This window comes from Eschrichtius robustus, chromosome 3 (assembly GCF_028021215.1).
Source record: "Eschrichtius robustus isolate mEscRob2 chromosome 3, mEscRob2.pri, whole genome shotgun sequence".
NCBI classification, from domain to species: Eukaryota; Metazoa; Chordata; class Mammalia; order Artiodactyla; family Eschrichtiidae; genus Eschrichtius; species Eschrichtius robustus.
Genome location: NC_090826.1, coordinates 11,965,954 through 11,979,702, shown reverse-complemented (window position 1 = coordinate 11,979,702; position 13,749 = coordinate 11,965,954). Strand labels below are relative to the sequence as shown.

General features: G+C 43.2%; 1 protein-coding gene across 6 annotated transcripts in view; it reads right to left on the bottom strand.

Moving 5' to 3' along the window:
* FHAD1 (forkhead associated phosphopeptide binding domain 1) overlaps window positions 1–13,749 on the bottom strand; it is a 150,152-nt gene that overhangs the window by 115,962 nt on the left and 20,441 nt on the right. For all 6 annotated transcript variants that reach the window (XR_011073460.1, XM_068538936.1, XM_068538940.1 and 3 more), the window contains exon 3: window positions 8,345–8,551. Coding sequence is in view for 5 of the 6 variants with exons in the window: in XM_068538936.1 (XP_068395037.1) it covers window positions 8,345–8,551 (207 nt within the window). In the remaining variant the exon portion in view is untranslated. The remainder of the gene's footprint in view (window positions 1–8,344; window positions 8,552–13,749) is intronic.

The following is a 13,749-nucleotide window of genomic DNA, read 5'->3' as shown; positions in this document are numbered from 1 at the left end:
GATGACAAAGCTTGACCAGAAAGAGCTTTTGTTCTGAAGGGCACTGTGCTCTCTGGTCATTCACTCAGTTGCCAGCTAGCTCCTCAACCCCGGCTACAGTAAAGTCACATCCTCCTCAAGAACGGGCCCTATTCAGAGGTCCCAGGAACGTGGAAACGCCACCCTTCTTGGGGATGCACAACTAAGGCCCCGACTCTGAGCTTCTCATCACACCTGTTCACCAGAGGAGAGAAAGGAGCTACTCTGCTTCCTTGGAGACTGGTCTGGGACTTTTCCAATGGAAAAGTGGATTATTCGTCATTTTCCTCCCCCAAATCCCTAGTGGCAAATCCCGTTAGGAAGGTTCCACTTAGGCAAGAGGAATGCTTCCTAATGTCATGGACATCTTCTTTGTTTTTGCCTACCCCGCATCCATTTTTTCCATCTTCTGGATGGGCACCTTAATTTTTTGCGGGAGAGACACCCTTTCCCTGACAATCCTGAGTCCATATAACTCTGACCCTAACCCAGGCCTGGCCAATCAGAGCATTCCTTGACCCTGGCCTCAGTGATTGGTTCAGGGGAAGCCACATGATCCAAGCCACGCCAATGAAGATGCTGGCTCTTTCCCTGGAACTGCTAGTTTGTAGGGTGCTGGGGCTGCTGGTGGCCACTTTCCTACAGGTGAGGCAAGAGTCTGTCTGAGATTGTGAAGCTCACAGGGAAGAAAGAGACAGATTCCTGACCATGATTTGGGCGCCTGGATCCAGCTGGGCCTAAGCTGCAGCTTTTGGCCTTTTCAGTTACATAAGCTTTTTTTTTTTTTTTTTGCCTAGGCTAGTTTTAGTTGGTTTTCTGACACTTGCAAACAATAAAATTTCCTGGACAGTATGCTTATTGAGACTTTAGCATAAGCATCACTATGTACTCAGAATGAAAGTTGTTTTAAAGGTTATGACGTGCTCAAATAACACCCACCAGACTGTAATCATGCACCAAATTTACCTTTAAACTTATAAAAGTAAAGCAGCATCTCCAGAGAAGAACGATTTAAGACCAAGGAACCAATCGTAAGACAAGTAGTAAAACGCTGCTTAGAGAAACTTTGACAGATAAATAGTTCTCTGGCTACAGCAGGCTTCAGACTACAAATCCCAAATTTCTGCTTCAAAAGTTTCCCAGGGAAGACATTCCATAGTTTTATTCATTTATACTTTTGGCCTTGCCGTGCGCTTGTGGGATCTTAGTTACCTGACCAGGAACTGAACCCAGGCCCTCAGCAGTGAGAGCGTGGAGTCCTAACCACTGGACCACCAGGGAATTCCCAACATTCCACAGTTTTAAAAGAAAACTTTCCAGTTGAAGAAACAGGTAAAATTTATAATATGCATCTGTTGTATATATAATATGTTAATGTCTAGTATATTTATCAGATACATGTCAATGTTATTATATTATTACTATATATGCAAATGCATATATATGTGTTTGTATATTTAGAACCACATATATCCAGCTCTTTTTTAAAGAGGTATTGAAAAGACTGTTCAAAATTTATTTTTCCAGCATGTCTGTTTTTTCTTATTCCTCAGTAAACTTAAGCAATTAACCAGCACCTTTCCCGGCACACAGTAAGGCTCAATCTGAGTGAGTTCTTTCTCCCCAGTTCCCCCCTCTATTTTAAGTTCTTCTTTCAGAAACCAAGTAAAATGAAAGAGGCAGTACAGCGTAGTGTTACAAGCAGAGGCTGGTAAACGTTTTCTGTAGAGCCAGACAGTAAATATTTCCAGCCCTGTGTGCCACATGATCTGCCCAGCTAACTCTGCCGTTGTAGCAGACAACATAGGCAATACTGAAATGCATGGGATGGCTGTGTGCCCATGAAACTTTACAGAAACAGGCGATGGCCTGCATTTGGCCCTGGGCCATAGTGTGCCAACCTCCGGTTAAGAACTTGGGAGTTGGCATGACACAGAATCCGGCCCAGCTCCCTGCTCTGCTCCTTCACTGTGACCCTGATGAATGTGTTATTTTTGTGCCTTGTCTGTAAAAAATAGGGATAATAACAGCCATTTCTTAGTCTGTGCGAAGTGGGTGAGATAGTGCACATGAAATGCTTGGAACACTTCCTGGTCCATAATAAATGAGCATAGAACATTAGCCATCAGGTATTATCATCATCATCAAAAAAGAAGAAGAAAGGGGGCAACTGAATTTGTCCAGGAACGGCAGCAATATCCCTGGTAAAAAGTTAGTGGATGGACTTCCCTGGTGGCGCAGTGGTTAAGAACCCGCCTGCCGATGCAGGGGACAGGGATTCCAGCCCTGGTCCGGGAAGATCCCACATGCCGCGGAGCAACTAAGCCCGTGGGCCACAACTACTGAGCCTGTGCTCTAGAGCCCATGCTCTGCAACAAGAGAAGCCACCGCAATGAGAAGCCCGCGCACTGCAACGAAGAGTAGCCCCCGCTCACCGCAACTAGAGAAAGCCCGGGCGCAGCAACGAAGACCCAATGCAGCCAAAAATAATAAATAAAATAATTTAAAAAAAAAAGTTAGTGGAGCCAGGGACTTCCCTGGCCGTCCAGTGGTTAAGACTCCACGCTTCCAATGCAGGGGGCGCAGGTTTGATCCCCGGTTGGGGAACTAAGATCCTGCGTTGGTGCAGTCAAAAAAAAAGTTAGTGGAGCCAAACAAGCAAGGAAGCCAGATAACTGAAAATGCATTTTCTTCTATTATCAGTGGCTTTCGTTTTTACCCACATAATGAATCATCCCCTGTCAGCGTGTGAAACTGTAGGTTGGACTGGGAATTGCAAGACCTTCCTTAACCGCTGGGCGGTGAAGGACCTGCCTGGGCTCTCACGGCCCCATGATGCTTCGTGCTATTAGGAAAAGCCTCCAAGGGACTCCCTTTTAATCCTGGCTCTGGATCTATATGACTGATGCCTAACCTTGGGGAAGTCGCTGAAACTCTCTGGGCCTCAGTTTACGCCATGATAGGGGTGGTCCCAGGGATCTCTATAAAAAAACTGAAGGGGGAAAGGGGACCTGGGATTAATGAGTAGCTCCTTGGCAGAAATTGGAAATTGAAGCTCAGAAAGGTAAAGTCAGTTGCAGCTGGCATTTCAACTTGGGTCCATCAAACTCCAAAGCCCTTGCTTTCTCGATTGTGTTCTGCAGAGCTTCCCCATTAAAGCAGCAAGGAATACTGGCCGACGGAGGGCGCTCTTCTCGCAAGATAGGAGGTCATGACATTGCAGGGACAGAAGACAGTATCCAGGAGCCACGTGGGAGAGTCTGGTTGGACTGGTAACTGGGCAGAGCAGGCTACAGGGAAGGCCAGACACAGGCAATCATGGGGCTGGGGGCTGCTGCCAAGGAGCTGTCAACCCCCTCATGGAACAACTCGGCACGTCATTTGTGGCGCCTGGCTTCCTTTTTCATTCTGGCCATTTCCATCAGTTTTGCCGTATTTCAGAACAGAGAAAGACATGATTTATACATATGGGTGACGTGGGTTTCCTTACTCAGCTGCCTTGTAAGAACGGCGCCACTGTGACTAGCACAGCTTGTTTCTACACCTCCTTTCCCAGAGCTCAGAAAGCACGAATAAAGGCAACAACAAACAAAACCCACAATACGGCAGGCACACCTGACTTTATGACTTCAATTTCCCACGCCTGGTACCAAGACTCTATGGTATTAATCAACGGTTGCTTCAGGGCATTGCAAACGGCCCTGCGGGTTACGTCCTGCACAGCTCCAGTGGGCGCCATCCACATGGACTACGTTGTGAATGGTGACCCTGGAGTTGTGCAATATGGCAGCCCTAGGTAATACTTTGATGAGAGAGCTATGATTTACAAAGTATGGTCCTGGGCACATCCTGGTTGCCAGGGTACTTTGTCAAACAAGAGTTTTTCTTTATACTTTTCCATCTTGTATGTTATTCTATGGGTAATTTATCTGCAAATGTATTTATCTGCTAGTGGGGGCAGGTCTTGGGAGGTTTCCCTGTCCAAAAGAACACTTACAAAGGAGGCATCTTGGCTGCTCCATGCTGGTTTGCTTGACTCTAAAGCTGAGGGTTATCACGTGCTTATTAGGTGCCAGACGCTGGACTAAGCGACTTACGTACTTTGCCCACTTAATACCACGGTCACTCAAGGTGGTAGGAACTATTATTACAGGAGTGGGGACCGAGGCTCTGAGAGGTAGATGATTTGTGCACGTCCAGTATAAAAGCCAGTACAAGAGCAGGGCTGGGACTGCACTGGAGTCAGCCTGACCTCAGGGCACGTGCTCTAACCACTGTGACATCTGCGAACACATCTGGATTCCTAACCGCCCGCCACCTCACCCCCCTCCCCCAATAAAATGCTGTCACACCCTCCTCTATTGGTTATGGTCACCACAAAACCTGAAATAGATGTTTTCATTTGGGAACTCTTTGTCAGGAGAAGAACAGTTCTGATCATACTTAATCTGTATGATATCAGGGCAGTCCTCCGTGGAAACTCCACCCAAGGAGGAAACACAGCGCCCTCACCAGGGACCCCAAAATCAATTGGAAACAAGAACATGCTGGAAGCAAGACGGCCACGAATTTCTTAGAAAAACTGGGCTTCAAAATATTTGATGAGAGATGCTCTTCAATACCTCTCCCTTTTTCCCCTCTTTCTTTCTCTTCTTCTAAACAGCCAGCAGGTTGGGGTCATCAGGAAGTGGAATTTGTAGGAACGTGTCAGTCAGTCCACAGGCTGCCCTCACGCGGGCCCTGCAAAGGACCCCTCCATGAATAAGAGCGTCATGGATGGAAGCTTCTCAAGCTGCGGACGCCCCGGCAGAGAGCACTTTTGAGAAGATGGGGCTGGGGAGAGTCCTGCAAAGTGCCCTGGGCACAGGCCAGGGGAACACTTGTGCAGCTGCCCGCAGTCACCTGAGGAATGAAGCAAGGTGCAAGTGCATGTAGAAATAAGAATTGAAAAAAATCCGTGTATATTCGAGTGACCGTGAGAGTATGCTTTGCTCTGTGTGAAAACCAGTCAAGGCTACCTGCTCCAGCTAGCATCAGACTAAGTGGTTTTCTCCCCTCCTTTTTCCTCAAGTGGGGATAGTGTTTAATTTGCACTGACTAGCTGTGTGGCCCTGGGGAAATTACTTAACCTCTCTGAGTTTCGGATTCCTTGTCTGTAAAATGGGGATCATGGGAGAACCCACCTCATAGGTTGCTGCGAGCATGAAATAAGGGAAAGCATGTGAATTGCTTAGCACGGTGCTGTTCATGTCAGTGATTCCTCCTGCTGTTCTCCTGGTTTCTCTTCTTACAAAGCATCTTCTTCCGTCTTATCTACTCAAGGTTAGAGGTCGTCATCACTGTTTCCCACAATTATATAAGAAGCACCTTGTAAAATAAAGTCCCCATTCCATATTTGTACACCCAACTTACCCAAAATGGCCAAAAGGTGGAAGCAACCCAAGTGGCCATGGATGGATGCACGGATAAACAAAATGTGGTGAATCCATACAATGAAATATTATTCAGCTGGAATGAACCATGAGGACATCATACTAAGTGAAATAAGATGGTCACAAAAGGACAAACAATGTAAGATTCCATTTATGTGAGGCACCTAGAATAGTCAAATTCACAGACACAGAAAGCATGGTGGGAGGGGAGGAAGGAAGCAGGGGGGTTTTATTTGATGGGCATAGAGTTTCAGTTTGGGAAGACGAACAAAGTTCTGGAGATGAATGGGGGTGATGGTTGCACAACAGTGTGAATATATTTAATGTCACTGAACTGTACACTTAAACATGGTTAAGATGGTAAATCTTATGTGTATTTTACCACAATTTTGAAAATTAAAAGTTAAAAACAAACCCCAAAATGAAGTACCTCCAGGGTTTCTCCGAGGTTTGGGGTGATAGAAATGGATGAAAATGTTCTGAAAGCAGGTTGTGGTGATAGCTGCACAACTCCATAAATGTATTAAAATTGATTGAATTGGACACTTAAAATGGGTGAAGTTTCTGTTATGTAAGTTGTACTTCAGTGAAGCTGTTAAGAGTAAGCAAGCAAACAAACACATGCTGTGATCCGGAGGAAACTTTGGAGGAGGAAGGATCTGTTCACTGTCTTGATTGTGGCGATGGTTTCACAGGTGTACACATATGTCAAAGCCCATCCACTTACAGACTTTAAACATGTGCCGTTTACTGCATGTCAATTATATCTCAATAAAGCTGTGTTTTTAAAAAGGCAGAACAGTATTCCATATATAAACGAGCTCCTTATAATTTATTAAACAATGCCCCCCTCTTGAGGGAAATTTAGGTTTCAAATTTTATGCCCCTATAAATAATATTTCAATAAATATCTTTGTATGAAAAAAAAAAGAAAAAAATGCAGATATTGTTTGCTGCTCCCCGTCTTCTTCCCCCCATGGGCAAGCCACAAAGTCAGAATTTCCCAGCGAGGGGGCCTGGGAACCTGTAATTTTACTGACCATTCCTGAAAAATTCTTGTAATCAGACATGTTGGGGCACATTGAATCAAACTTCACGAACTTGGATTTTCAGGCTTGGGAGTTTGAAATCCCCTTTTCTTTGATCCCTAAAAAATTCTGTAAGTGTTCCATACAAATGATTCTAAATTTGGGTTTCCCTACTATTGGAGGTGCATCAGAATCATCAGGGAGCTTGTGAGAATGCATACTCCCAGGCCCCACTCCCAGGGAGGATGTGTACGGTTGCCAGATTTCGCATAAATAAATAAATGAATAAATAAATATATAATAAACTATAGGGTGTCAGTTAAATCTGAATTTCAGATAAACACCAAATGATTTTTTTAGCATACGTGGTTCCTTGCAATATTTGGGCCACACCTGTACATAAAAATTATTTGGTGCTTACCTGAAATTCAGATTTAACTGGGTGTCCTGCATTTCATCTGGGAATCCTAAGTATGAGTCCTCAGGCCTGGGGTGAAGCCCAGATCTGCACCGTTGGTCTGCTTCCCACTTGGTTCTGATGAGGGGGATCCTTAGAACCCATGCTGAGAATCCCTGATCAGGTCAACACCTTCTGGGTCAGGAGCCCCTCCTCAGGGCGGCCAGTGGACCCCAGTGCATCCCACAAGTGAGCACACTTTAATGTTGGTCCAAGGAGGAAAAGGGGGCTGAGCAGCAGCAGGAGAAAACTGCCCCAGATTTTCAAAGCCAAATGTGATGGATGCGGCGTCACGGGCGGGCCCTGCAGCCTGAGGGACGCCGCTGATCTTCTCTGAGTGAGTATTTAGGGCTGCCTAGGGGACCCACACCCCAGGATTCTGTCTAGACTCTCTAAACTTTATTTATTTATACCCAGCCTCGTCCCAGAAAGGAGGTCTCAGTCCATGCAGCGCTCTTGGTGCTGGGCAGTGAGGTTAACACACCGTCTCTCTGGGACACACATGACAGGTATTAATTGTGTGCTCACCACGAACGGGCACTATTCTGGGAGTTTTACAATTATAACCATCTCATTTAGCCCTCGAGATAAGCCTGCAAGGTCATTGCTGTCGTTGGCCCCATTTTGTAGATGAGGAAACCGAGGTTCCGAGGGGTCCAATGGCTTGTGCAAGAGCACACCGAGTGGGCCAGTGGCAGAGCTGGGGTTCTGACCCAGGCCTGTTTGCTAACCAGCCCCCATCCTTCCTCCGTACTGAACCAGATACTTCTTGTGACTGAGCTTTGCTGGGCGAGTTTTGGGTTACGTTCCGCTTAACCTGGGGCCACACTTTAGGTCCTGATCCCGGGAACATTTCTGATCCGGGTGTGATAACAGCTGGCAGGCCTTGAGCGTCTACTCCCGCCAGAGACTTTGACTTTTTACACACAGATACTATCTCAACGCCCTGCACCGCTGAGAAGACCCAGACCCAGGCACGCAAAGAACCCTGGCCGAGGTCGCAGCGCTAGGAAGTTGCAGAGCACTGATCTGCCTAAAAAGGAAGCATCCATCTCTGCATCTTCCAAAGCACACACCTGTTTTCCACCTCCCCTCGCCAAGCTTCACTTTTCAGGAAAATGCTCTCGTTCTGGGCTGGTCGCTAGGCAACTCTTGCATGTAATTCCAAGAAATGCCCAGAAGAGGGCGCGAGGACTCGCTCTCCCCCGGCACCCACGCGATGGGTCTGAACTTCGCAGAATCGCAGAATCGGGTCTTGTGGCTGCCACTGTGCGTGCAGCGTGAAAGCTGAGTGACGCGCTCCAGACCAACTCCACCTGTGGCCGCATCTGAGCCCTAGGCTGCACGGAAGGTGACACAACACGGCACCTCTGCACCCCCACCCCCACCCCGCAGCGGCCTGGACTCACCGAGGCTGGGTTTTCGATGACCAGTTCGTAGGTCGGCCCTCCGGACCCAAACCTCAGGATGTCTCCGGGTAAGAGCTTCACAGCCACGTTCTGAATGTGGCACTCGTTGACGAACGTGCCGTTGCGGGAATTGAAGTCCTGGAGAACAAAGCTGCTCTCGGCCTCATTATATTCAATGAGCGCGTGATGGTTGTCGATGTCTGCAGACTGAAATGGAGAAGGGGGACAGTCAGAGCCAGGAAAACAGGAATAACAAGGGGGGCCCTAATATTTACTAGTGCCACTGACACTGGGTGCCCCAATGTGCTAACCACTTCATCTGGCTGGATGGTCACTGCAATCCTCATTTTAAAAGGAGGATGCTGAGGGTCAGAGAGGTTAAGTCACTTGCCTAAGGCCACACAGCTAGTGAGTGGAGGGTCACCAGACCCTGACAGCAGACCCAGAATAGATGCCCAGTTTTTGGGTAGGGAGTCAGGCAACACAGAGGCAAGAGGGAACTCGGGGGGAATTGGCCAGGAATTGGCCACATTATAGTTCTCTGATCCCATGCAAGTATCCTTTTGGTTGTCCCGAATGGCAAGACAGCAGAAATGGCCCAACACAAACCAGAAAGGTCAGTTGGCAAGTGACAACTGTCCATTTACCGCAAGTGTTAAAGTTAAGGGGAGGTTTTGTAATAATTGTTGTTTTCATTTGTTTGTTCCATTCATTTTTAAAATAACATGTTTTTTGTAATAATGCAGAAAATGAGAACTAGAGAAAAACACAAAGAAGACATTAAAATCACTTAGACTCCCGTCCCCCAGAGGCAGGCATTGTGAACACGGTGGTTCACATCCTTCCAGACTTTTTTCTATGCTTACAATCTTTTTAAAAAGTTAAACACAATTGAGCTCACACCACACAACACAGTTTTATAACTACCTTTTAAAAGCCTTGGTGTACAATGAAGGTTTTTCCCATGTGATTAATTATTACTGTTGCTTCTTAAAAGCTAATCAGGATTTATCTAACCAAAGATGATCTATTTTTCAATAGGGGCCCTGGTGTGACCACATTTCCCCCAAAAGAGAGAGACCCCAGACAGTGAATTGTCAGTGGGGTCAGAAGCCTCCTGTGTAACCACTTTAATAAGAAGAATGAGCAAAACTCGGCACCAAGGAGGAAATATCACGTTCCCCCTGGCCCCGGCGCCCGGGACTATGGGCTGCAGGGCACGTGTGAAGTCTTCTGTCTTTTCAGGACACTGCCATGAGCCATCCACTCCAGCCTGAGACTTTGCAATTATTTTCTACGTTACTCTTCTCAGAGTGCCTCATCCAACTTTCATAGAGAGTACTTGGACTTAGAAATCTCTACTAACGTCCCACGATGTAATTATAACCAATAGCTTATATTAATAATATAATAGCTTATATTATATGAATAGATAATAATATAACTGCATATATTAGTAGAATATATTAATTACACATTATGTGTAATTACACAAATGCCAGAAAATTTGCTAAGTGCTTTATTGCATTATCCCATTTCATCTTCACAATAATTCAAAGGGATACTTCCTCATTTAAAAAAATTTTTAATTTTTTATTGAAGTATAATTGATTTACAATGTGTTAGTTTCAGGTGTACAGCAAAGTGATTCAGTTATACATATATATAATATCTATTCTTTCTCAGATTCTTTTCCGTTACAGGTTATTACAAGATATTGAATATAGTTCCCTGTGCTGTACAGTAGGTCCGATAGTTACTTATTTTTTAGGTGAGGAAACTGAGGCATAGAATGATTAAGTGTGCCCACGGTCAGCCAGTTTGACTCGCTTGGCTTGTTCCCAGGTTTGCCTGATTCAAATGACTGTGCCCTTACCCACTTTGCAAATTCCTACCAAACACTCTGGCGCTTAAAATACTGAAACACAAGAAGAAAGCAGGAGTAGCTATATTAATTTCAGGCAGAGCCAACTTCAGAGGAAGGAAAGTTATCAGGGATAAAGAGAGGCGATACATAGTGATAAAGGGGTCGATTCTCCGAGAAGACATAACAATCCTTCATTGTATGTGCCCAACAATAGAGCATCAACATATGGGAGGCAAAAACTGATAGAACTGCAAGGAGAAGCAGATGAGTCCATCGTGGTAGCTGGAGACCTCAACAGCCCTCTGTCAGTAATGGGCGGATCCACCAGGCAGAAAATTAGGAAGAATGAAGTTGAACTGAACAGCACTATCGTTGCCTGGATCTAACTGGCAACCACACCACTTCATCCCACAACAACAACACACACGTCCTTCTCAAGCTCACATGGAACATTCACCAAGCAGACCACATTCCAGGCCACGAAATATACCTCAGCAAATTTAAAAGAATAGAAATTATGCAAAGTATGTTTTCAGACCACAATGGAGTTAAGCTAGAAACCAATACCAGAAAGACAGCTGGAAAATCCCCAAATATTTGGAGATTAAACAACACACTTCTAGATAACAGATGGGTCAAGGAGGAAGTCTCATGGGAAATAAAAATTTATCTTGAGCTAAATGAAAATGAAAATACAACCTATGAAAATTTGCAAGATGCAGTGAAAGCAGTGCTTGGAGGGAAATCTATGGCATTGAAGGCACACATTTGAAAAGAAGATCTAAGCTTCCACCTTATGAAACTAGAGAAAGAAGAGCAAAATAAGCCTACCACAAGCAGAAGAAAAGAAGCAATGAATGAAATAAAAAGCAGGAAAACAATAGAGAAAAGTCAGCAAAATAAAGAGCTGTATTTTTTTTTTTTTTTGTAAAGATCAATAAAATTGACAAACCTCTAGCAGGATAACCAAGAAAAAAAGAGAGAAGATACAAATTACTAAAATCAGAAACGAAAGCGATGGCATCACTACTGATCGCATGGACATTGAAGGGATAATAAAGGAATATTATGAATAATTCTATGCCCACAGATTTTATAACTTAATGAAGTGGACCAGTTCCTTGAATGACATAATCTACTGAAACTCACACAAGGAGAAATAAATACTCTGAATAGACTCATATCTAGTAAAGAATTTGAATCAATAATGAATAACCTTCCAAAATGGAAAGCACCAGGCCTGGATGGGTTCACTGGTAGATTCTATCAAACATTAAGGAAAAAATGATACCAGTTCTCTATAATCTCTTCCAGAAAATAGAAGAAGAGGGAACACTTCCCAGCTCATTCTGTGAGGCCAAACTTATTCTAATAGCAAAACCAGATAAAGATATTATAAAACAGGAAAATTGCAGACCAATACCTCTCATGAACATAGATGCAAAATCCTCAACAAAATATTAGCAAATTGAATCCAGTAATGTAAAAAAAGAGTTATACACCACAGTTACGTGGGATTTATTCCAGGTATGCAAGGCTGGTTCAACATTTGGAAATCAATTAATGTAATCCATCACGTCAACAGCGTAGAGAAGAGAAATCGCATTGTCATATCAGTAGATGCAAAAAGAGCATTTGACAAAATTTAACACCCATCCATGATAAAGTAACAAACCAACAAACCACCACAACAACTCTTGGCAAATTAGGGATGGAGGGGAACTTCCTCAACCCGATAAAGTACATCTATAAAAACCCTAAAGCTAACATCATATTTAATGGTGAGAAACTAGAAACTTTCCAATTAAGACCAGGAATAAGGCGAAGATGTCCCCTTTCACCACTCATTTTCAACATTGTACTGTATGTCCTAGCTAATGCAACAAGGCAAGAAAAGAGAATAAAAGATATATAGATTGGGAAGGAAAAAAAATCTTCTTTGGTGAGGTGTTTGTTCAGATCTTTTGCCCATTTTGCAGATGGTATGATTGTCTATGCAGAAAATCCCAAAGAACTGACAAAAAGCCCTCCTGGAACTAATGAGCAATTATAGCCAGGTTGCAGGGTACATGATTAATATGAAAAAGTCAATTGCTTTCCTATATACCAACAATGAACAAGTGGAATTTGAAATTAAAAACACAACACCATTTACATTAGCACCAAAAAAAAAAAAAAAAAAGAAGTACTTAGGAATAAATCTAACAGAATACTTAGCTATATGAAGAGGCATATGAAGAAAACTACAAAATGTTGATGAAAGAAATCAAAGTAGTCTAAATGAAGAGATATTTCATGTTTATTTGAAATTCCTTAATGATATATGTTTAACATCTTTTCATGTGCTTATTTGACATCTGTAGATCTTCTTTGGTGAGGTGTCTCTTCAGCTCTTTTGCCCGTTTTTAAGTTGGGTTGTTTGGTTTCTTATTGTTGACTTTTAAGACTCATTTATTTTGTTTATTTATTTATTTTATTGAAGTATAGTTGATTTACAATGTTGTGTTAATTTCTGCTGTACAGCAAAGTGATTCAGTTATACATATATATATACATTCTTTTTAAAATATTCTTTTCCATTATGGTTTATCATAGGATATTGAATATAGTTCCCTGTGCTATACAGTAGGACCTTGTTGTTTATCCATTCTATATGTAACACCTTACATCTGCTAACCTCAACCTCCCACTCCATCTCTCCCCCAACCCCCTCCCCCTTGGCAACCACAGTCTGTTCTCTATATCCATGAAGACTCATTTATTTTGGATACATGCTTACAGCGTCTTTATTCATAATTGCCAAAAACTGGAAGCAACCAAGATGTCCTTTAAAAGGTAAATGGATAAACAAATTGTGGTACATCCATACAATGAAATATTAGTGATAAAAATAAATGAGTTATCAAATAACAAAAAGACATGAGGAATCTTAAATGCATATTGCTTAGTGAAAGAACCTAGTCTGAAAAGGTTACATACTGTATGATTCCAACTGTATGAAATTCTGGAAAAAGTAAAACTATAAGGAGAGTGAAAGATCAGTGCTTGCCAGGGACACAGGGGCTCTGGGGCTCAGGATGAATAGAAGCACAGGGGATTTTAGGGCAGTGAAAATATTTTTTATGATACTGTAATGGTGGATACTTGTCACTATACATTTGTCAAAACGAAAGAACGTACAACGCAAAGAGTGAACCCTAATATAAACTATGGACTTAGTTAATAATAGCATATCAATATTGGTTCATCAGTTGTAACAAATGTATCACACTAGTGCAAGATGTTAATAATAGGGGAAACTGTGTGTATTGGAGGGGTGGATATATGGGAACTCTCTGTATTATCTGCTCAATTTCCTGTAAACCTAAAACTGTTCAAAAAATAAAGTATTAAAAAAAATTGAAACACATTAGTTCTTTGGAAAATGTCACCCACATCATCTCCATTACCATTCCCATTGATCTTTGTGTCCTTTGAACCTTTGATAACCCATGAATGAGGGAAATTCTGTGTGTTACATTTTGATTTTCTCTTCCCA